Source organism: Panthera leo, chromosome A3, assembly GCF_018350215.1.
Source record: "Panthera leo isolate Ple1 chromosome A3, P.leo_Ple1_pat1.1, whole genome shotgun sequence".
In the NCBI taxonomy this organism is placed as follows: Eukaryota; Metazoa; Chordata; class Mammalia; order Carnivora; family Felidae; genus Panthera; species Panthera leo.
The window spans coordinates 120,096,177-120,120,884 of NC_056681.1; the positions used below are offsets into that span (position 1 = coordinate 120,096,177).

At 44.7% G+C, this 24,708-nt stretch overlaps 1 protein-coding gene across 4 annotated transcripts in view; it reads left to right on the plus strand.

The window, feature by feature from the left end:
* The window catches only part of DNAJC27 (DnaJ heat shock protein family (Hsp40) member C27), a 52,655-nt gene extending 28,343 nt beyond the window's left edge, over window positions 1-24,312 (plus strand). For 2 of the 4 annotated variants that reach the window (XM_042933516.1, XM_042933520.1), the window contains exon 7: window positions 2,209-2,493. In XM_042933516.1, the coding sequence (XP_042789450.1) occupies window positions 2,209-2,341 (133 nt within the window). In that variant the 3' untranslated portion in view covers window positions 2,342-2,493. Of the gene's footprint in view, window positions 1-2,208; window positions 2,494-9,862; window positions 10,084-23,688 lie in introns of those variants that run through there. The other 2 variants (XM_042933519.1, XM_042933518.1) reach the window with 2 other exon arrangements.
* The last annotated feature ends 396 nt before the right edge of the window (window positions 24,313-24,708 follow it).

A 24,708-nucleotide genomic window follows, 5' to 3' on the forward strand; every position in this document is an offset into this window, starting at 1 on the left:
GGATCTTTTTATTTTATACCATAACTTTTCTCCCCATCCTTCTCCCTTTCTACTTTTTCATGTTTATTCCCACAAAAGAAAACTACATGTTGAAATGCCTTCTTGGCACCAATAGCATTAAGTTTCTCTTTTCCATTTTGGTCTCATAGCATATCTTCGAGTCTAGAAGGCAAGAGGGGAGGGGGAGAGGAAGACAGTAACTGGTCACCGTGACTTGCCAGGCATTACTGAGGAGGCTTTAAGCACCTGAACAATTCAGATGGTCTCATGTATATAGCTCAATTAATTGTGCCTTTTAAATGTCCTTTTGGATTTCCATAGTCTCCTTCTAAAGTCTTTTGTTTCACCTCCAAGGGATATTGGCTCTAAAATTAAGAAACTCTACTTGTTAGTTAGCTTAGAACAGGAAGGAAAAATAAAATTTGGGTTCCTTACTTATTTACTATGTTAATTGGAATCTACCAAAATTTATAGGACTTCCTTAAGTTCTATACTGTTAATCAATATAAACATGTACTTTTCTTATCTTTGTTTCTCTGGGTCTATCAAACAAATTTTATATGGCAGTGAGCACATTTCAGAGAACCTATAAGCAGTTTTTAAAGGTATAAAGAGTTTTATTGTCTGTTCAGTGATGTGTTTACTATTCTTGAACTTTAAGAAAATTTTCATTTTCAGTAGAATTAATGTGTTACTTTGTTAAAAATATTTAATATATTTTTTATTTTGGAGAAGAATTCTGGCAATTCAGATTTCTTCAGACAGGGAAAATAGGATTTTTGTTAGCTAATATCAAAAGTAAAAAAGCCCCGTGCATGTTTTAAAACAAGAAAATTCGGGACTCGTCTGAGAGCAGAAAGCAAAAAAAGGCTTACAATACATGCCCCCAGCCTGAACTGTTAAGATGACCCTGTGGCCTCAGTCTTTCCAGGTAGACACACAAATTTTCCGTCACCTGCAAGATAATCAAAGACCATCTCTAATTCAGAGAGCCAAATAGAAATCCTTCTGATAAAAAAGGAAGGAGAAAAACTAGGGCATTTGGGAAAGCACCACATCCAGGCTTATAGGATAATTGGAGCCCTGAATTACACAAGGAAGGTGGGAAATAAAACCATCTGGTAAGGACAGAGCTAAACCTGGCCAGAGGAGGCGCTGGGCACTTAGAAGCGTCTGGAGCCTGACACCAGAGGATGCTGAAGAGCAGGGAGAGGGGCATGTGGTCTCCAGGCTCCTCCCCAGCCGGTCCCTGCTTCTCGAAGAGCTCCGAAGCCTAAAGAGCCCTCCTGGAGCTTTCCTGGCCTTTGCGGACACATTCTGTGCTGCTCCTTTCCTCTCTGGATTATGTTCACTTCTCTCTCGCTGTAGCTCTCAGGTACCCCTCTGCAGCGTCCCTTTCTTGGTCAATGGTGTGACCATCTTCCCTGAGCCTGAGTTCCTGTGACCCTGGAACTCATTTCAGCCCATTTTCTAACATTTTCTCCACCCGTACATCCAGCTCATCATCTGCTTCTGCCAACTCATAATGTTATCTCTCGTCTTCGCTTGTTTGTCTCCACAAACACCTTGATCCAGACTCTTGGGACTTGTGCTTGGGTTATTGTGACAACCTCCTACCTGTCTCCCAACTTCAAAAAACAGCTTTCTTAGCACCCTTTTGTCACGAAACACCTACTGATGTCATTGTTCATCAGATTCACTTTTTTGTTGTTTTAGTTCCAAGGCCCTTCTCCTACTGACCCCTGCTTCCTGACCAACTTTGTTTTTGTTACCTCCCAGCGGTGTCCTCATGGAACTTCATGCCGTGGCCCTGCTGTTCCTAGTCTTTGCCAGCTCTCTCCCAGTTGCTCTGTCTTTCCCCACCTTCCTTCAGAACCCTGTTCCAGAGGCCTTCCCCAGTCGCCCCACACCCTCATCGTGAGTGCCTGCTGGGTACTGCGGACCTTTTCATCGGATCTTTCTTTTACCAAGGGCTTTCTTGGTGTTTCCATACTCACTTCACCCTGTGTTTCTTTTTCTACTTTTACGTAACGTATTACTTATTTGTATATTGTTGGTCTCCTAGTCCTTTAGTCCCCCTTTTGAGAAGAGGTGGTCATTATTTGGGAGATACTTTCTGCAAGAGTTACTATGGAACCCCTGACAGCCCAGCTGCAGGGGGCGGGGGCTGGCCTGTGGCTGACACAGAGCTCTGCTGCTCTCTCGTAGGGATGAAGTCAACAAAGCCTATCGGAAACTCGCTGTGCTGCTTCACCCTGACAAGTGCGTGGCGCCTGGTAGTGAAGATGCCTTCAAAGCAGTTGTGAATGCCCGGACAGCCCTCCTGAAAAACATCAAATAGGAAGTAAGAGACAAAGACAAGTGTGGGCCTCACGTACAAACTGACTCTCCCTAGAAGGGAAATAACCAACATGGATTTTTTTTCTCCACAAAATCCTACTGCTTTTTTCACCCGTGTTGTCATTTGTAAATTAGAAATCGAGGTGCCTGTTACCATTTCGCAGACATTTTTCAGAGCAGTGAAGAGAACCGAGCACCCCTTGTACACTGTAGTTCATTTCATATTTCCAGGTAATCTGAATTTTTTCCCTTTCATTTGTAAGCTCTGTAATTGTAGCATCCCATATGCACTTCACTCAGGAAAGTCCATGAGGTTTCTGGAGGGAGGAAGGAGGATAGGAGAACCCTTACACTTTTTCTTTCTTTTTTTTTTTTTTAATTCATCAGAGAAGGAAACAACAAAAACAAGGAAACAATACCAAAAACCCCCAAAGTTTGGTGGGACCTCACAAGCGAGTCGTTCCTCTTACAAGTTCCTTAGGTGGTATTTGAACCATCGTTCAATCTATAATTAATGAACTCTCGACAGCCCTTTGGAAGTTTGTGAGTTGAGGTGATACAGTTCTGAGTTGAGCAGCCCTTTCAGCACCTGCAGTCTGGTCCCCTTCTCCAGCCACCAGGGGGAGGGACGAGCTGGTCCTGAGAGAGAAAGGGCCGTGGCAGCCACGAGTTCTGGCTACACTGGCTGCTCCTGGGCTTGGCCCGGATCTGAGGCCTTTCTTTAGCCATGGACTTGGTTACTGGTAGTGGTAGGGAGTATCGTGCACCTAGGAATCAGGAATCTGACCCCAAACAGAAGTGCTTGCAGGTCACACTAGAGCTTGTGCACATATCCCCAAAGGGCAAGGCCAGAGGCAAGGCCAAAGGGCAAGCCCACCCTGCTGGGGCTTGTCTGATGCCCGGGGGCGGAGAAGCCCCCCCTATGAGGCTTATGCCTTTTCTTGTTTCTGCATTGTCTGCCCCGATAGGCAGGAAAGGCAGGGTAGTCCCCCACGAGCCGTGCCTCGTCCTCACTTCCTCGTCTACATTAGCTCCCCTTCTTCCTCTTCTCTTCGTCTTATTTATTTATTTATTTTTAATATACCATATCTGTCATTTTTCTCTTCTTGAATCCCTGGCTTTTGGCCACTGCCTCCTCCAGCCTCCCTTACGAGCCTTGACCTTACAGTCCTCCCCAGCAAGTCCTGGTTGACCAGAGACAAGTATGGGTCCTTGGGGTGGTGGTGGAGGGAGAGATCTGAAGGCCTGAGTGGAAAGAATCTCTGATTTTTGCTTTGGCTCCATATTTCTGAATAGTGATAATTTTAAACTACAGATTATGAAAACTAGTTTCACATAGAGAAACACATTCTCTTGCCATAGTCTCCTCCTCAGTATCCAAGGAATGGATGAAGATCAAGTATATCGAGACTGACCATTCTTCCAGAGCTTACCGAAACTAGTCTCACTGTTTGACCCATATTATCATCAATCTCGGTACGTTACTCATACTGTTAGCTGTGACCACCCTGCACTAATTGGGGCTTTAGGGTACATAAAATTTTACTGTCTGTGAATTTTAAACGACTATCCCATATTGATCACCAAACAGCATTCACCTTCTACCTAAGAAGAAAAGCCAGTTTGGTTTAACTCAGGCCCTTTGCAGTCTTCTGGATTCTTCTCTCCAAAGCAGCTTCACTTTGTGTGGCTGCACTAGGGCTGCATTGAGCTTGTTGTCTGGAAACCAGAGCATTGTTTTCTAGTATGACTTTTCATCTTGGTGATATTGAAAATGCTTCTTTTTTTACGAATTGAGTTCGATATATGATTTCCTGGGGATTTTGCTCTGGACTTTTAATTTTAAATAGCTTCCGGGACTACAGAATTCCAACCCAAAATTTTTGCGAATTTAAATTTTGCTTAAGGCCTTCATCATGCCTAAAGTAATTAAATGTAGATGTATTCTTGCAACAGAAGTAGAGTCATGTAAACGAGGGATTGTGCATGGTGGTGTCAGCCGACATTGACGTGACAGCTCAGAGTATGTGGCCCTGTATAAAGCCTGTGCCGGGTTCATCACTGTTACTGAAGACCAGACTGGTCACCTCATTCAACTACGTTCTGCAGATGAGCAGAGAGGTCTTGTGCTTCCATTCCTATACGAGTGACTTGTTGGAATTTAGCCTGATTTTGGTTCTTATGTCTTGGAACTCAGTTCCCAATACCTTCATTATTCATGTGAAGGGTGGCCGTGGACGACTTCATTTATGTAAAAGAAAGAAGAGAAGAAAGTTAAACTTTAGGGTCCTAGAATTGGTCTGAGTGCCAGAATCCTCGAGTAGAATATTAAGGAATAATAAAGCATGATTTGCAATGCAAAGGTTTTCGATACAAACTTCATTCAAAACTTCGTAGACCTCTGTGCATTAATTTAAATTCTTGGTATAAACGTGTACTTTATAGTTCAACTTGATTAAAGTCCTTCAGCCTTGTTAATCCTTCATTTAGGATTTCAAAATACATCGGTGAGAGTAACAAGTAGCAGAATCATTCCATCGGCTAAAAAAATTTGATGGAGAATTTCGTTTTTCAGAAAAGAATGAAAAGTTTCGAACAGCTCTTATTAAAGAAAAGCCATTACCTCCACGTCTGAGTCACCAAGAATTAACAGTTTTAAAGCTTGTTAGAAATCCCTTGAGGCCTTTCCAACTAATTGCCCATCCTACCTAAGCACTTTAACATACACCCTCCTGTGTCCCCCTCCTTTTCCCTTTGTGGCTTCTTTTGAATTGATGTTCTCAGCTGTCAACACTTTTTTTTACTCCAGCTCATCGTTTCATTTCTTCACACAGATGTGTCCTTGGCTCTGTTAGCCTGTTAGCTTAAAAGTCCAGGCCTAGAGTATTGTGCTGCTACCCGGGATAAATTGCTGTAATTCTATAGGTTGCACACTATTCTTTAAGGCTTACATTTACCTCAGGAAACTTACCCTAGTATGTGCTCATGCATTGAATTCTCAACTGGTAAATAATTTCTTTATATCCATGAATAAGCCAGTACCTAGTTCACTGTTAGTTAAAAGAGCCATAGATAAGGCAGCTAAGTTTCTGAAAGAAAGCCAGAGTACGTAAGCAGCCCCCAGGAGCCCTGAATCAGTAGCGCAGTAGCTGCTCCCCAGAGAACAGTGACCCGGGGGGGTGGGGGGTGGGGGTATTTCAGTCCCAAGTTAGAAAGGGTGGAGCCGTGTGCAGATTGCCTCTGACAGTGACAGTGACAGTGCCCTTCTCAAAAGTAATTTCTGTAGGCGCTGGAATGTCACTCCCTTCTCCGCTGCACTCCATCTAGCTCACTCTCGGTCTGCCAATGTTTTTGTAAAACTTTGGAAAATGAGTTTAGCTGCGAAATATAGCTACCCACCTTCCCTTGCAAGTTTTGCAAAGTGAAGAAAGGTTCACACTTCTCATATTTGGTACTTAGCACAACTGTAAGACAGTAATGTTTGCACATTGGTTTTTCCATTAAACATTTCTAGAAAAAACAAAAAGTTTAAATTTGTGATGTGGGTAAGTTAGATTGTGTCTAACAAGCAGTGCAATATTAAGCCGTGCCAAAAAGGCTCTGTTGGTGAAATGACTTGTTGGCAGGTCGGACGGCGTGGGTTAGTGCCCTGCGTTGATTTCCCACGGGGCGATCGTCCCCTCTGACTGTGAATGCAGAGTCTCTAAAGAAACCCTTTGCTCTTACGAGGTAATTTACATATTTGCTTTCTGTCGAAATAACTGAAAATGTTAGATCCAACAGTTGTTTATGTCTTGTATAGAGAGTGTCATATGTATTTAAGTTGTGTATTTTTATAAAATAAAGCCAAAAATCAAACATCGGTCCGTGGGCTGCACTTACTTGTTGAGACACTGGTCTTTCCTGTCTAACGTACTAGCCTAGAAGCAGTCCAGTCCCTCACCAACTGAGACCTCAGAGCAGACATCCTGCCTGAGTTTCCGGTTGGTAAATGGAGGAAATTTTATTCATCAATCCGTCAGGCAGTTCTAACCTTGTTAAGTTATGGTAAAAGTGTTCGGATCTCTTAAAGATCATGTTTGCCTTTTTCACTCAGATGAAACTGTTATCCTATTTTAATAACTGGTCCCTGGAAGCAAGAATCCTTAAGTAATAGACTGTTGTGAACCCAGAATTTGAAAGGGGAAGCCTGGTAGGGCCAACCCACAGAAGGCGGTGTATCTCTGGAGCTTTCAAATGAGAGCTATAATTTTCATTGTGAACAATGTATGCTCTCACCTGAGAATGGCCGCCACTGTTTGGGGGGAACTGCTCTACCCTACATACTGCTAGCGTGCTCGCAAGGGGAGCCACCAGATTCTCCAGTGAACCACCCTTGCTCCCTAGCCAGTCCATGGGATGGGAATGTCACCCCAGCTGAACCGACTGGCATCCTTCTCTCAGTTCTAATTGGAGCTAGGAAAGCAAACTTCCTCTCAGGAGAGGAAAGTAAGATAGGAGGAGTCCTGCTGATGCCGGCGACCGTGATTCCAACGTCATGGAGGAAATTTTGAAAGGTTGAAGCAGACAGCCTTTTTAAAAATGTTTTATTTATTTTTGAGAGAGTGCAAGCAGGGAAAGGGGAGAGAGAGGGGGGGACAGAGGATCCGAAGCAGGCTTCACTCTGACAGCAGTGAGCCCCATGTGGGGCTTGAACCCACAAGCCATGAGATTGGGACCTGAGCCAGAGTCTGAAGCTCAACTGACTGAGCCACCCAGGCGCCCCCATAAAGCCGACATTCTTAAAGACACAGAGTCCTGGTCCCCGAAGTGTCCTGGGCTGGTTGTCCTTCAAACCCATATGCCACCCCAGAATGCGTCCCACAAATCTCCAACCACTGCATTCTGCTTAGGCTAGTTGGAGTTTGCTTTCTGTTAACTGAAACTAAAAGAATATTAGAAGATAGTAGACTTCAAGGATTCTAAGCAAGGATGAGAAAGCTATGGTCTGTAGACTGGTACATTTGGTAGGTGTATTACAACATTTATATATTATAATATATCCAATTACTTGATGTTTCTTAACTGGAGCCTTTGGCTATGTCTTAAACCAATAGTAGCCAGTTGTAAACTTAAAAGAAAAATTAGGTTTATTCAATTTGTTTCAGAAGCAAAATTTTATCTATCAGGGGCACTTGTAATTTCTTAAATTTCCTTAAATTTTAAAGTATTCACTTGCCATGCATATATTAAGCACCTGCTATGTGTCAGGCCCTGTTCTAGGCACTGAGTACATAACTGAGCTCAGAACCAACAAAACTCCCTGTGCTATGGCACTTAGTGCTCTAGTGGGCTGTGTGTGTGTGTGAAGTTTTGAAGAAAGGTTCTTTTTTTTCTATAGGCTTATTTGCTATAGGTTTATTTCTAAAGAGGCAAGTTTGCACTTTTTCAGAAGTCTTCAAGATATGCAGCTTCTGATTGCTTCTATATACTGAAGATCATGTAGGTTGTTTAAAGCCGTATTAAGGTTTTTTGGAGAACTTAATCATTATCATACAAAGTTCAGTTTTTCATATTGGACTGGAGGAAATAGTTCCAGACTTAAGGAGGTTCTTTATATATGTTTTATGTCTATATTTAATGTATTCTTTCAAAGCAGTTGATAAGGTTGTATTTATTTGGAGGAAAATATCTAGAATTTAAGTTGTTTTAGTTAAAATAACGTGTACCTTCTAACATCCAGTTAAAATTTTGATCAGTTGACTGTTGTAAAGGATGCTATGACTTCAAGAAAATTATTCTCCCTGCATCCAAAACAGTTGGTTGTTAGTGATCATTATAAAATCAACAGAGGCAGCCCATGACAGCATTTTACCGAGGCAAGAGAAAGTAAAAGTCTTCTATGATCCAGAGAAATTAAGATGTGAGGTGCCTACATGCCTCAGATATTGGAATGTGAACATTCGGCTAGTTTCAGAGTATGAGAGAAAACAAAAGGCTATAAAGTAAATACTAAAGAGAGGAGAAAACAAAAGGCTAATAAAGTAAATACTAAAGAGAGAAGGCATCTCAGTGGTTCCAAAGGAAAATAAAATGAAAGAAACTATCTCCATTCTGAATAGCAAAGGAGCAAGTAGAAAAGCCCCAAGTCAGTGTTTGTCAGATTTTTTTTTTTATGGACAGAACCCTATATATATATATATTTTTTTTTTAGGTATGGTAGCTTTTAAAAAAAATTTAATTTATTATTATATTTTTTAATTTACATTCAAGTTAGTTAGCATCTAGTGCAACAATGATTTTAGGAGTAGGTTCCTTGATGCCTCTGACCCATTTAGCTCATCCCCCCTCCCACCACCCCTCCAGGAACCCTCAGTTTGTTCTCCATATTTATGAGTCTCTTCTGTTTTGTCCCCTTCCCTGTTTTTATATTATTTTGCTTTCCTTCCCTTATGTTCATCTGTTTTGTATCTTAAAGTCCTCATATGAGTGAGGTTATATTTGTCTTTCTCCGACTAATTTTGCGTCGCATAATACCCTCTAGTTCTATCCACGTAGTTGCAAATGGCAAGATTTCATTCTTTTTGATTGCAGAGTAATACTCCTGTATATACCACGTCTTCTTTATCCATTCATCCATCGATGGACATTTGGGCTCTTTCCATACTTTGGCTATTGTTGATAGTGCTTCTATAAACACTGGGATGCATGTGTCCCTTTGAAACAGCACACCTGTATCCCGTGGATAAATGCCTAAAAGTGCAATTGCTGGGTCGTAGGATAGTTCTATTTTTCGTTTTTTGTGGAATCTCCATTCTGTTTTCCAGAGTGGCTGCACCAGTTTGCATTCCCACCAGCTGTGCAAAAGAGATCCTCTTTCTCCACATCCTTGCCAACATCTGTTGTTGCCGACAGAACCCTATATTTCTAGTGAACTCCAACATGGGATCCCTGGATATAAAACATCTAAGAGCAATGTTTTATGAGGATAAGTTTGTAAGTTGACAGTTTTAACATCAGTCCTTATGAAAGCAACCAATCAGGCAGTTCTGCCTCCCAAGGCAGATGGCGGGGTTTCCACCAGAAGATGAATCCCCATGCCCTTCCCTCCTGCTCGCAAACGCTGGTTGGGGGAGCACCTCACCCAAGAGGGTGATCAGCCTCCAGGAAACACTGTTACGAGCTGCTGTCAGGCAGTCTGTACAGCTGGCAGGCTGGTTAGGGACTCTGGTGACCTTTTAGACCTAAGGGAAAGCACCATGGCTTTGTGTAGCGAGGCAAAGAGCTGAGCTGCAAGTCCTAAGAAATGAACAAGACTTCTAGGGGCTGCGGCTCCCGAAAGAAGAGGAAGAAAGAAAGGCCAGATAAGAAGAGGCAGAAGGCTGGGGTCCTGGGAAGGATAGCTGGAAAGATCCTAGATACTAAAAATTATTAGATATCAGGGAATATTAGAAAGAGAGCCACAGAGAAGTGCTGGTAACAAAGACAACCAAAGGACTTTTAAGAAGACGGTATGTTTTATCATGTGATCACCATTTTACAGATGAGAAAACTGACACTCAGAGAGGTTAAGTGACTTGCTCCAGGCCACACAGGAAGCTATTCAAATCTGCTTGCCCAGCTTCAGAACCCAGGCTCCCAGTCTATGCTATCAGCCTCAGGATCAAAATTTTAAAATATTCTGCTTTACACTCGTAAGTAATATTGTACCCTCTTGTACCATGTTGCTTAAATGAAATAAATAGGTTGTATTTTTTTAAAGACCGTGAAGGTACAATTTTCCTTGTAATGACACAAGTTTATATCCTACATGTGTGCACAGGAATGAAGGAAACTTCTTTCTGAGGGTGTGCAAGCCAAGAGGGAGTTAGCATGGCAACTTAAGTAAACAGTGTGTTAAAATGTGGAATATAGGGGCGCCTGGGTGCCTCAGTCAGTTAAGTATCTGACTCAGCTCAGATGATGATCTCGCAGTTCGTGAGTTTGAGCCCTGCATCAGGCTCTATGCTGACAGTGTGGAGCCCGCTTCAGATCCTCTGTTCTCCTCTCTCTCTGTCCTTCCCCTGCTCGCGCTCTATCTCTCAACAATAAATAAACATTAAAAAAAAGAAACCCAGAGTCCAAAAAGAATAAAACAAAACAAAATGAAACAAGGACTACAGTACATTTGGATATATTTATTAACAAGTTTTTTTTTTTCAGTGAGATTTTGAACAAACCCATGCAGAAACTCTGATGCCTCTCAACAGCTTGAAAATCACGTCCTAAGGGACATCCACCCAAGTCAGCAACTGAAGGGTAAAATAAGCCTGAGAATCTGAGAGATAGATCCTTTGCAGCACGTGTCAGCCTAAGGGCTTTGCTTCTAGGTGATTTTCACACCCTTATTTATTCTCTTGTCATGGTTAGAACCCTATGAAGCCCTAAAAGGGCAGTTTCCCTCCCCCACCATCCCATAGTCCCGGCCTTTTGTGTTAGAATCACTAGCACCACTGGAGGAAAGACGCTTTCTACTCACCAAACTGTCCACAGCGATTGTTTAGGGAGTGGGCTTTAGGGGATGAGGTTAGGATAGTTTGACTTTCTACCCTGTTGTCTATATTATTTGTATTTTCTCAATGAATATAAACTGTTTTGGTCATTTAAAAAGTTAAATGAGGGGTGCCTGGGTGGCTCCGTCGGTTGAGCATCCAACTTCGGCTCGGGTCATGATCTCATGGTTTGTGGGTTCAAGCCCCGTGTCGGACTTTGTGCTGACAGCTCAGAGCCTGGAGCCTGCTTCAGATTCTGTGTCTCCTTTTCTCTCTGCCCCTCTCCCACTCACCTCTGCCTTTCTGTCTCAAAAATAAGATAAAACATAAAAAAAAAAAAAAAGTTAAATGCAACGACATAAAGCTAGATGTGGTACCAGTTAAAAAAAAAGAGAGAGAGAGACTCACTCTAAACTGTTTGTGGCAACCTCTAAGTAGGGTGGTTCTGGGCTGTAATTAAATCCTACTTCTTGACATTAGTAGGAACTTTATCCTAAAAGAGAAAAAATCTTTTAGTTTCTTAAAAGTTTGTTTGAAGAGCTAACATAGCAATCAGTGCTGTCTGACTGGAATTTCACATTCGCTTAATGTAGTCACGTATCCATGAATTCACTCTCATATAACACAGAAAGGGCAGAACTGAAATGGGAAGGCTGGGATAGAGCCTTATCTTTCCTATTAATTAAGAGAGCAGCCTTGGGCAAGTAGGTTCACCTTCTGAGGTGCACTTTCCTCAGTTATTATATGAGGCTGTTGACTAAAGAACATTAAATAACACCTAAGGTCCTTTCTAAAGACCATTACTCTCTGAAATTTGACAAAGGCCGTAAATTCCAGTCCCCCAGACCTCTTGTAAATAATTCTATTGTAACACCGCCACTCCGAAGAAAGAGAAGGAAAAGGAAAAGAAAAATGATTTTAGAAAAATGTTAGTGAACTAGGCTCTTCCCAAAGTTAGGAATAATAGGCATTGTTGAACCCTTTCATTTCCTTTCATAAAGAAAACCTTAAACTCCCGCTACACATGGTTGTGATTTCTGTTCACTTTACAAAGGCAAAAGGTGTTGGGAACTTTTAGGAATAAGTCCACAGAGATGCAGATGTTCAAAGACATTCTCTATTCCTATGAAATGGAAGTCATCTTGGGTCCTGAGGTCACATTTTCCACCAAAGGTGGGAACACTTAAAATTTGCCTCTTAAGGCAAGTTAGTCACTTCTGGGTTTAAACATGATCAACTCTAGATTAAAACCCAGTAAATTTAAGACCCCTGCCTCCTCATACTTCTACCCCCTTCTTTCTCCGATGGGATCTAGACTTGGGGAAAAGGGTGCCTTACTTCTCATCTTGGCCAAGGGAAGCATTGTGGGGCCCTCGTGCTGTCCCCACACCAGTGGCCTCGCTGTGCTCTAGCAGACCCCACCTGGTGTGCCATCTGCTGCTAACGTCACAGTCCTGCCCTGGCCTCCAGACTTGAGGTCCAAGTGCTCGTCCTCCTGGTTGTCCAGCTGGCTCTTGGCCTCCTCTGCCCTGCTCCCTGGGCCTCTTAGCACCTCTGTGCCCTGCCCACCTGGAGGGTGGATAACTCCAGGCCACCTTCCCCCCAGCCCCGCCATGAGGCCCAGGCCCTGGGGCCCCTTTCAGTCGTCACCACTCTGACTCTGGTGTCCTGTCAGATGCAACTTCACACCAGGCTTCCCCTGGAAATTGCAGCCTCCCAGGCTTCCCCTTGGAAGCCCCCTGGAACTTTTCTATCTGGCCCTAGGGATTACTGGTGTGCTGGTAAACTGGATCTTGGGGAGGGGTGCAAGGAAACTCTGATTTGTAGCTTTTGCCCAGCTTCCGTCGTGTAAGTGCTCTCATCATGGTTGATTTCAAGCTAGGAAGATACACCACTGAGCTTTCATGGGCAAACTCCAACCTGGTGCTGTTTACTCCAAGACAGCGTGGGAATGTACGGGCAGGGGCATCTCTGTGCATCCCCGCACATTGAAGCAAAGACCCTCCCCTTTCATCTTGTCTTCTCAACTAGATTGTCAGCTCTTTGGGGCAGGATTACATCTCACAGCCTATCTCCCAAAGCACTTCTCACAGTGACTTGCAGGAGGCACTCAGTCCTTATGACCAATTACACTCTTTAACAAAATTGCCACTAAGGACTTTTGCTAATTCAATTTTCTTTTTTGTACTAAAGTACCACTGACATACAATATCCTATTAGTTTCAGGGCTATGTCATAGCGAATTGATCCTTTTATACATTATGAAATGATCCCCGTGTTGACTAGGTGCCATCTGCTCTTAAAACCTCACTGTTTTTGCTATTAGAGTTATGAAGGTGGCTCACTTCTTGTGATTTTCCCTAAAGACCAGATGGAATTAGTCCAATGACCCACAGTTCCTCAACCCTGCACCCGAGAGCATGCCTGCCATTATTGCCATAGAATTTTTAAAACAGCAAGGTATGGGGGTTCGTGAAATGTATTTAGTGGGAAGGATTTGGTTGAAATCAAATGAATTTATATCATGGTTTAAATTACTAGGCAGGAAGACCTAACTTAACTCACCGGCAGCCTCCAATCAGCCTTATAAGTGGGCATTAAGTGTTTGATAGTCTTTTTAGCTTGAAGTGTATGATTCATTGTAAGAAAGACTGATGAAACACCTACTATTTGCAAAGTAGGTGCTTTAGGAACTGAGGAAATGTATAGGACAAAGATTCCGGAAGTGGGATCTGGGACCAGCAGCCCGGGCCGCCTCTGCCCCGTCCTTTGTCCCAAGAGACTGAGCTAGGGATTGCTTAGAGCCTAGCTCGGTGCACCTGTGCAGTCAAAAAGAGAACAGATCTGGGAAGTAACTCTTCTTTTCCTCCCTCCTCAAACACCTACTCTTGCAAGCCTTCTGTTGCCCCATGGGATAAAGTCAGAGTTCCTACTGTTTACTGAGCACTTACTATAGATCAAGTACTTTCTCAGCAATTTAAAAGCATTTTTTAAGTGTTTATTTATATTTGAGAGAGAGACAGAGACAGAGACAGAGTGTGAGCAGGGGAAGGGCTGAGAGAGAGGGAGACACAGAATCCGAAGCAGGCTCCAGGCTCTGAGCTGTCAGCACAGAGCCCTATGCAGGGCTCAGACTCACAAACTGTGAGATCATAACCTGAGCCAAAGTTGGACACTTAACCGACTGAGCCACTCAGGCGCCCCTAAAAGCATTTTATTTCAGTCTCACAATGACTTTTTAGGATAAAGATTTTATCCCCATATTATGGATAAGGAAATGTGCTCAAAACGGTTAAGTACATTATCTAATACCATAGTGTATTATTGCCTTATGGTCCCTCCAAAGATATGTCCATTCAGAACCTGAGAATATGACTTTATTTAGAATAGAATCTTTTCGTATGTCATTAGGGTAAGGATCTTGAGATGAGATCAGTCTGCATGAGGGTGGGCCCTAAACCCATTAAGAATCCTTACAAGAGAAGGGGAAAGAGACAGACACGCAGGGAAGAGGAGGCCATGTGAAGACTGAGGCAGAGATTGGAGTTAGAAAGCGGCAAGCTGAGGATGGCCGGTGGTTGCGGGCAGCTACCAGGAGCCAGGGGAGGGGCAGAAATGGATTCTCCCTCAGAGCCTCCAGAGGGAACCAACCTTACTGATTTGGACTTGATTTTGGACTTTTGGTCTTTAGAAGTGGGAGAGAATCAATTTCTGCTGTTTTAGGCCTCCCTCCCACTTTGTAAAATGTGCAATGGTGGCCATGGGAAACTAATACAATCATTGAGCTACTCCAAGAGTGGCACCTGTGTTCAGCCCGGGGCCTGACTTCAGAGCCCTTGCCATTCTCCACAACACCGCACGGCCCTGGCCTGGTATAATCCAGCCTCCTTCTAGCTTCTGTCTCTTTACCCTCCCGTGTGCTCTAGGCAAGGTCAACTTCTTGGTGTTCTCCGTATATGTTGTTCTGTTCATGGCTTTGTGCCATTGTAACTGCTATCCCGTTGACTTGACATGCTGTTATGGACTGAATGTTTGTGCCCCGCCCACACCGGGTTCATATGTTGAAGCCCTAACCCCCAGCATGGTGGTATTTGGAGGTGGGAGCGTTTGGAGATAATTAGGTTTAGATGAGATCATGAGGATGGAGCTTCCTCTATCCACCAAATGAACACACAGTAAGGAAGCAGCCATCTGCAAGCCAGGAAGAGAGCCCTCACCAAGAACTAAATCTGCTGGCAGATTTAGTTGATCTTGATCTTGGACTTCTGGCCTCCAGAACCTTGAGAAATAAGTGTGTGTTGTGTAGGTCCCAGGTCTGCGGTATTTTGTTCTAGCAGCCTGGGCTGACTAAGGCACATATTCCTTTCCCCTCTCCTCTTTGCCTGGCAAACTCTTACTGAACTTTTATATCCAGCTCAAATGCCTCCATCTCTGAATTTTTTTCTAGACTCCCCTCTGCTCCTCAGGTACATTTAGTAGATTTTCTCCTTAGCAGGGCAAGGTGTCCTCAATGTATTACTTCTTGGCAGATGAGGACTTTATCTTTTCTATCTTTGTGTCTTAAGTGCCTAATAAAAGCATAATAAGTATTTGATGAATGAATGAATGAGTGACCTATGTTGCTGTACAGAATACAATTGAATGTTGATTTATTTTATTTTATTTTTTTAAATTTTTTCTTTTTTTTTTTAACGTTTTTATTTATTTTTGAGACAGAGAGAGACAGAGCATGAATGGGGGAGGGGCAGAGAGAGAAGGAGACACAGAATCGGAAGCAGGCTCCAGGCTCTGAGCCATCAGCCCAGAGCCCGATGCGGGGCTCGAACTCACAGACTGTGAGATCGTGACCTGAGCTGAAGTCGGATGCTTCAACCGACTGAGCCACCCAGGCGCCCCTGAATGTTGATTTAAAAGGAGGCCCAAATGAGAGTAAGAAAATAAAAGAGTGTGGGTGCCCTTAGCACCCAAATATGTTGCTCATTAACCAATCAAATCTTGGTGTAGTTTTCTTGATGAAATTTGTCTAAGTGTTTCCCTAGTTTGTGGAAGTTCTTCACAAAATTGACAAGAGAGTTGGCTTTGCCAGGAACCAGGCCTGGCCTTTGAGAGGCACCAGAACCGACACTGTCGATGGCCTACCCAATCACCATTCATCCTTCTTCCTTGCTGGCAGATTCCTAATGTTATCCAGGTACGTGTCCCTCACTGTGTGGCTCAGTGGTAAATCATGAGTGATTGAAACTGTCCACAATGGTATCATTTCTATTGCCAGTGATTGGTTTGGAAGTGGGCATGTGACCCTGCCTTGGTCAAAGGACATAATGGGCATTCTTCTGGGGAGATTTGGGAAAGAATTTTGTACTCCCAAAAAGAAAGGCATAGGAGAAAACTGTTCCTCTTCTTCTATAGTACAATGTCATATCTACAAATGATGCCGGACTGTGGTGCCATCTTGCAGCCATGGGGAATGTTACCTTAATGATGGCAAAGCTGATATGCTAAGGGTGGCAGGGCAGAAGATGGAAAGTCACATGAACCTTAAAGATGGTATTGAGCCATTGAATAACTAACCTTAAACCTGTTCTGTCCAAAGAGTGGGTAGAGGTCCTATACAAAAACTTGTTATAAAGGTAATACATTTCTCTACCATTTAAGCCATTTTGAATTGAGTTTGGGATTATTAAGAGAGAAATCACCCCTTGGGGCGCCTAGGTAGCTCAGTCGGTTAAGTGTCCGACTTCAGCTCAGGTCACGATCTCGCGATCTCGCAGTCCGTGAGTTCAAGCCCCGCGTCGGGCTCTCTGGGCTGATGGCTCAGAGCCTGGAGCCTGCTTCCGATTCTGTGTCTCCCTCTCTCTCTGCTCCTCCCCCGTTCATGCTCTGTCTCTCTCTGTGTCTCAAAAGTAAATAAATGTTTAAAAAAAAATTTAAAAAAAAGACAGAAATCACCCCAACAACTATCATCTAACCCAACTGCCAAAAATGTTGCTGGCCCCACCCTGGGAGAGATATCTGAGAACGCCATCATTTTCAGTGTATTAAAGACAATTTCTGCATAAAACTACAAATTTTACCCTTGAGAGGGATAAATCACCAAGCTTTTAACACCCTTGAATTTATTCATTTATTCCTAAGCATTCCTTTCTCCAAGCATTTATTTAGTGTCTTTTCTATGCCAGTCACTCTGCTATACTCTGGGATAAAAATATAATGAACAATAAGTTTCAACTTATAGCTAACATCTAAATCCTTCACATCTTTCTCTCTAAAGCTATTTAAATGTGCAGCTGACCTTTGAACATGGGGGGTTAGGAACACCAACCTCCACACCGTTAAAAATCTGAGTATGATTTTTGACTCTCCCCAAAGTTAGCTACTCACAGCCTCCTTTTGACCAGAAGCCTTAGCGATAACATAAAGGTTTGATTAACACATATTTTATGTTATATGTATTAATGCTGTATTCTTATAGTAAAGTAAACCAGAGAAAAGAAAATGCTTTCAAGAAAATCATAAAGGAGAGAAAGAAAGTACATTTACAATACTGTTCTGTATATATTCACAAAAGTCCATTTGTAAGTGGACCCATGAAGTTCAGAACCATGTTACTCAAGGGTCAACTGTATTATTATTTAAAAAACTTTTTTTAACGTTTATTTATTTTTGAGAGAAGAGAGAAAGAAAGCATGAGCGGGGGAGGGGCAGAGTGAGGGAGACAGAATCTGAAGTAGGCTCCAGGCTCTGAGCTGTCCATAGAGTCCAACAAGGGGCTTGAACCCACGAACTGCGAGATCATGATCTGAGCTGAAGCAGACGCTTAACCAACTCAGTCACCCAGGTGCCCCTGTAAATTATTATTTTTAAACAATGTTTATTTATTAAAAAAATTTTTTTAACAGTTATTTATTATTGAGAGACAGAGAGACGCAGAGCATGAGCAGGGGAGGGGCAGAGAGAGGGGGAGACACAGAATCGGAAGCAGGCTCCAGGCTCTGAGCTGTCAGCACAGAGCCCGACGCGGGGCTTGAACTCACAAACTGCAAGATCATGACCTGAGCCGAAGTTGGTCGCCCAACCAACTGAGCCACCCAGGCACCCCAGACAATGTTTATTTATTTATATTTAGACAGAGAGAGAGAGAGAGAGAGAGAGAGAGAGAGAGTGTGTGTGTGTGTGTGTGTGTGTGTGTGTGTGTGTGTGAGCACGTGGGGGAGGGGCAGAGAGAGAGGGAGAGAGAATCCCAAGCAGACTCCGCACTGTCAGTGCAGAGCCCCACGTGGGGCTGGATCCCATGAACCGGGAGATCATGACCTGAGCCGAAATCAAGAGGTGGACGCTTAAGCAACTGAGCCACCCAGGCGCCCCAAATTATTTTTGTTTAAAGGTGTATTTGAACTTAGACTTCATTAAAACAAAAACCAAAAAACAGACCACCTAACTCCCGCTTACGGCTACATTCATACAAAATTACGAACAAGATGCAGTCTCCAGCTCCATCCAGGTTAGCGTCTGTGACTTGTGGAGCAGCTGTTGTTGAGAAGCAAGGAAATGCGGCCCCTGAGAGACGTGCCCCTGCCCTAGGAAAGTGTGAGAAGGGGGCGCGGGCCGAAGCTGAGCCAGGCAGGGAGACGGGAGACGTGCTCACCGCCCCAAGAAGTGACAGCGCAGGAAGGAGAGAGCAGAGGGTTGCCAGCCAGCAGAAAGACTGAGTCAATGCTAGCACCTCCTAAAAATAGCAGAGCATGGCTATAAGCTTTCCTGTCCAAACAGATTTAAAGCTGACAGGTAGTGTGGGCTCTGTGAGGCTGTTAATGAAGGGAAGGGCTAGAGTCATCTTGACCGGAAAGCCTTGCACTGGAGGCTCTGGGTCATCGCTCAGCGGTGAGGAAAGCGGTAGGTTGCCTCCCCCTGGTCGGGGCTGGTTGCACATAAAGACAGAGGCATCCTAGAGGAGGGGTGAGAGACAGACCTGCTGAAACCCATGCTGAACCTATTTCACCAAGATGGGTTTTAATCAAATGAAAAACTTTTAAATTAAAATAAAAACTCTAGGGGCACCCGGGTGGCTCAGTTGGTTGAGTGGCCGACTTTTGGCTTGGGTCATGATCTCGTGGTCCATGGGCTCAAGCCCCGCGTCGGGCTCTGTGCTGGCAGCGCGGAGTCTGGAGCCTGCTTTGGATTCTGTGTCTCCCTCTCTCTCTGCTCCTCCCCTGCTTGTGCTCTATTTCTCTCTGTCTCTCAAAAATAAAGAGATGTTTAAAAAAATCATAAAAACTCTAATAAAAACAAAAAGGGCTAAGCCCTTGATCTGGTTTTGAAAAAGCTTAGCATGTATTCCACTGAAGAGAACATTTTCAGAGAGGTGCCTGGCACCCCCCACGTGGCACAGCAAGGTTGTAAAAAGGATGGCAAAGCGGGTAGCTGACTTCTTTCTGCCAGCGCTTGTGCAGTAAACAGCATCTTTTTTAAGAGCACAAGAGGGAAAACAATGCCAGCATGAATTATTTAACAGCTATAAACGTTACTATCTGTAAAAACACATGAATATGCTTACCCAAAAACCCGTGCGTGTCTAATTTGAGTGCAAATCCACATGACAGCTTCATGTGCGAGGCCTGAGAACTTTGTGGAACGAATCCTAGAGAGCATTACTTAATTTGGACCACTGTCTTCCGGTAGTTTTTATTTTGTGCCTTCTTGCCAGTTTTCCCTTGACGGTCTCTTCCTTTTCCAAACCATCTTTTATTCCAAATCAATCCTCTGAGAGAACGGAGCTGGTCAGGACCTGTCATTTGTCCAAATGAAGCCTCAACAGCTGTAAAGCCCAAACGTAGCAATTCTAGCTCGGCATTCAAGGCCTTCTGTGATCTGGCCCTTTTCTACCTTTCTTGCCTTGCCACGACTTCTCTTTCTACACCCTTCTGCTATCCACCTGCATTCACGATTCCCACACGCTTGCTGGACTTCCCTGCCTCCACGTCTCTGCTCCTGCTGCTCCCTCTCTGCTGGCTGCCCCTTCCTCATTCTGGGCAAATACTCTTCCCCCTCTTCCTTCTCGGGGGCATCCTACTGCACGGAGCCTTTTCTGGTCTCCTTTTTTGAAGCAGACATTATGAATGCTGCTTAGTAAACTTCTGCAAGAAGCTTGACCTGGAAGAAAGAAGATAAGGTGGCAGCTAGAGGGAATGAAGAACCCAGAAGTGTTGTCGTTTGTTTATGATTTAAGATGGGAGCGGCCTTGCCTGTTGACAGGGAAGAGTCAGGAGAGACGGGGAAGGAGCAGAGTGGGGTGTACGGGATGGGCTCCAGGGCAAGGGGAGGGGCCTGCCCTGCACAGGAGGCAGCGACCTCTCCTCTACAATCTCCACTGTACTTTTGGATCACGTATGCTCTGACCTATTCGGGGAGGGGGGGTGCTGGGAAGGCCACTCTGCCTACAAAATACCATCTTTCTTACTCCTTAGTGAAATCTGAAATACCATCTTTCTGACTTATTCCTTTGACCCATGGCTTTGACCATCAATCCAAGGTGTGTGTGTGTGTGTGTGTGTGCGCGCACACGCACACACATGCATGCATGTGTCTGTGTGTGTACATGTGTGCATCTGTGTGCGTGTCTGCACATGCCTGCATGTGTCTCTGTGTGTGTATTCACGCATGCATCTGTGTGTGCATGTGTGTACGTGTGTGTGCATGTGTGCACATGCATGTATACACGCATGCATCTGCATGTTCACACATGCATGCATCAGTGTGTGCCTGTGTGTACATGCATCTGTGTGTGCATGTATCTGTGTGTGCATGTGTGTACGTGTGTGTATGTGTGCACATGCATGTATACACGCATGCATCTGCATGTGCACACATGCATGCATGCATCAGTGTGTGCCTGTGTGTACATGCATCTGTGTGTGCATGTATCTGTGTGTGCATGTGTGTACGTGTGTGTATGTGTGCACATGCGTGTATACACGCATGCATCTGTGTGTGCACACATGCATGCATGCATCAGTGTGTGCCTGTGTGTACATGCATCTGTGTGTGCATCTGTGTACATGCCTGTGTGCATCTGTGTACATGCACACATGCATCTGTGTGTGCGTGTGTGCGCATGCATGTATGCACCTGTATGTGCGCATGTGTATGCATCTGTGTGTGCATGTGTGCACATGCATGCATGCGTCTGTGTGTGCGTGTGTAGAGATGACTGTTAGTGGAGTACGTCTCCCTCTTTTGCTTCTACAGAGACCCCCCTGGAGAGCTCTTCTGGCTTCAGTAACTTTCTTCTGGTGAAATGGGGAACAGGAACTGAGCCCCATCTGCTTGGCCCTCTCACTCTGTTCTCAATTGCTAGCTGAGTGAGCGATAGGGTGCATTTTGTTCTCTTACTTCCATATCCCCAGGGCAGGCTCTGCACCTGGAGGGGGGACATTTGGCCACCCCCCATGCCTGGGGCTAGGTGAAGGGGCTCAAGTCCAGAGTGAAGCATTATCACAGACTGTGGCCAAATGTCTGAGCCCCAAGCTCTGACTCACTCCATCCCGGGTGACCTGTGCGCCCCACCTGCCTGCTTCCAGGGTCTGCTTCCTAAGTGGCTCAGAAGCGGGAGCAGGCAGTGGCGGAATTGATGGCTTCAAGACCTCAGCAGTAACGTGTCCATCTCTCCAGCTTCAGGCGGATCACTCTCTGGGATCTGGTCCTAAGAAGAAGAGAAGGTGAGAGGCCCAGACACTGGGAGAAGGGAAGGAGGGTGCCTTAAAAGACCAAGGGGGACAGATAAACCTCAGCTTTACAGACCTGGGCCTCACTCTGCTCTGACTTGGTAAATATAATCGCGGAAGCTTATACTCAATGTTTCTTATTTTAAGATATGAAAATGGGTCAGCAGCATGCAAATCAAGCTGACCTGAGTCTTTCCTAGTCGGGCTGCAGGCTGCAGGGTCCCCCTGGGTGTCACCCTGTTGTGGGCCTGCTGTCTGGTTTTCGACCCTCCAACTGGGCTGCCTTTCTGCCTCCCAGGCTAGTGACACAACTCTGGATTTGAACAGACATATCTTCTGGCAAAGGCCTAGTCTCTCCTGCTTTGCTTTCCCCTGACTCACACCCTGTGGTCTGGCACTAACTTGACCCCTACCCAAGCAGGGGGTCAGGCTACTGAGTCTATCATTCCTCCGGCAATGACTGATAGACTGGGCAGGTCGAATTTCACAGGGCCTGCGTGCCAGGCCCTAGGGTCAGGTGCATGGGTACAAACTTGGCAGTATCCTTTATCTGCTGTGGAACCTCAGGCAAGTTATGAACCTAGTCTCAGTTTTCCCATCTGTAAAATGGACATAATAATCATATTTACATCATAGAACAGTTGTGATGATTACATGAGATAAGGAGCTTAAGACCCAACCAAGAAATATCCTGGATGCTAAGGACTTTAGAATCGAATCTGAAAACAGTAAAACCATAGGAGTTTTTGAGGAAGTGCAAAGTCTAAACCGTGGTTCTGGAAGACAATTCTAATGACAGCATGAAGGGGATTTGGAGAGCCTTGGAATGAATCCCACAAATCTCAGACATCTCTTGTTCCCGACCAGCCTTCCTGGAACAATGGGTCTGTCCTGTTAATGCAGATTAGGTAACATGGAATAAAGGTAGGGAAGATCTCAGGCAGATAGATGAGTTCCTTCTAGAGCTTTTTCTTGCATCAAAAGATTTCAAGGACCTCTTTCCTCTCAGAAAAAAGCACCTTTTCACAGACTTTTTTAAAAAAATTTTTTAACGTTTATTTATTTTTGAGACAGAGAGAGACAGAGCCTGAACGAGGGAGGGGCAGAGAGAGAGGGAGACACAGAATCGGAAGCAGGCTCCAGGCTCTGAGCCATCAGCCCAGAGCCCGACGTGGGGCTCGAACTCACGGGCCGCGAGACCGTGACCTGAGCTGAAGTCGGACGCTTAACCGACTGAGTCACCCAGGCGCCCCAATTCACGGACTTTTAAGATGCTTTACAATCTCCAGATTTAACCTGTTAGTGACATTTCGTGCAGCATCAAGATTGGAAACATCTGGGGAAGATTTGTTTAGGAGAAATGAACTAATATGGATCCTTGCTATAGGCAGCATTGCCTGGCCATCCTATCAGGAGCCTACTGTGATAGATGGAACAATGGCCCCCAAACTGTCATTATCCTAATCTCTAGAAACTGTGAGTGTGTTACCTTACATGGCAAAAGGGACTTTGCAAATATGACTTAGGACATTGAGACGGGGAGATCATCCAGGTGGGTCTAACCTAGTCCCATGAGTCCCTAAAATTGGACTTTCCAGGCTCTGTTACGGGGAGATGTGGCTATGGAAGAAAGACCAGAGAGATGTAATATTGCTGGCTTTGAAGATGGAGGAAGGGGGCCAAGAGCCAAGGAATGTGGGTGGTCTCTAGAAGCCAGAAAAGGTAAGGAAATAGATTCTCCCCTAGTCTCCAGAAAAGAACGAAGCCCTGCCAAAGCTATGACTTCCACCCGATGAAACCCATTTTGGACTTCTGACCCCCAGAACTGTAAGATGATATGCATTTGTACTATTTAGACACTAAATTTGTTATGGGAGCTATAGGAAAGGAATCCATATACTATGGGCCGGTTTGATGCTAAGCACATGAGAATCAGCAGTTTAAAAAGCCAAAACAAAACGGGTTTTTTTGTGTGTGTTTTTTTTTGTGTGTGTGTTTTGTGTGTGAGTGTGTGTGTGTGTGTGTGTGTGTGTGTGTGTGTGTTTTGCCAACGGAACTCACATTCCATGGGGACGAAACAAGACTTAGGAACAAATAGTTATACACTGTCATTTCAGGCAGAATGTGCCATGAAGAAAGACGAAGCAGGGTGAGGAGGTGGATGAGAACACATCGTCTGCCCCTGAGAGACTCCGCCAGAGTGGGAGACAGATGAGCAGACCGTCCTCACAGCGGTTCTCGAGGGGCCGCCCCTGCCTGGGGATGAGAGAGGACCTCACAGAGCACATGGCATGGGAAGGGGGTCTTCGAGGATGGGTATCTGGTGGACAACAGGAGGAAAGAAAGACCCAGGCAGAGGAAACGGCATATGCAAAGTGATGAGGGCATGAGAGGGTGCTCGGAACCGTGAGAGCTCTACACGGCTGGAGAGCAGCAGCACAGGCCTGGGTAACGGCGTGGACCTTGGGCGTCTCCAGCATTCCTGGACACAGAGAGAACGAGCCCTCCACGAGCTCTGGAGGCACGATCCAGAGACGGTACCCTATGTCCGTTTCCTTACAGTCTTGTCTTGTACCCCAGAACGGATACAAATTCATGTGTTCCGCTCCCCAATCAATCCCTGATGGTTTCGCGATAAAAATCGTGATTAAAATTACTTGCCGGTTAAATCACTCGACTTCCCTCCAAGGAGAAAAAAACATCACTTCAAGTACAACTGAAGTCTGGGAATAACTATGAGGTGGATTTTGCCACCCCCTGGCATGTCTCCAGGTCATTGAAGAAGCTCTGCAAATGGAAAAGAGGATCCGATGGAATTGTTATTGTTTGTATTTTTAAATTAAAAAAAATTTTTTTAATGTTTATTTTTGAGACAGAGAGAGACAGAGGATGAACGGGGGACAGGCAGAGAGAGAGGAGGACACAGAATCCTTAGCAGGCTCCAGGCTAGGACCTGTCAGCACAGAGCCCGACATGGGGCTCGAACTCACAAACCGGGAGATCATGCATGACCTGAGCTGAAGTTGGATGCTTAACCTACTGAGCCTCTCAGGTGCCTCAGAAGTGTTATTAAAAAAATTTTTTTAACGTTTATTTATTTTGAGAGAGGGAGAGGGAGGGGCAGAGACACAAAATCT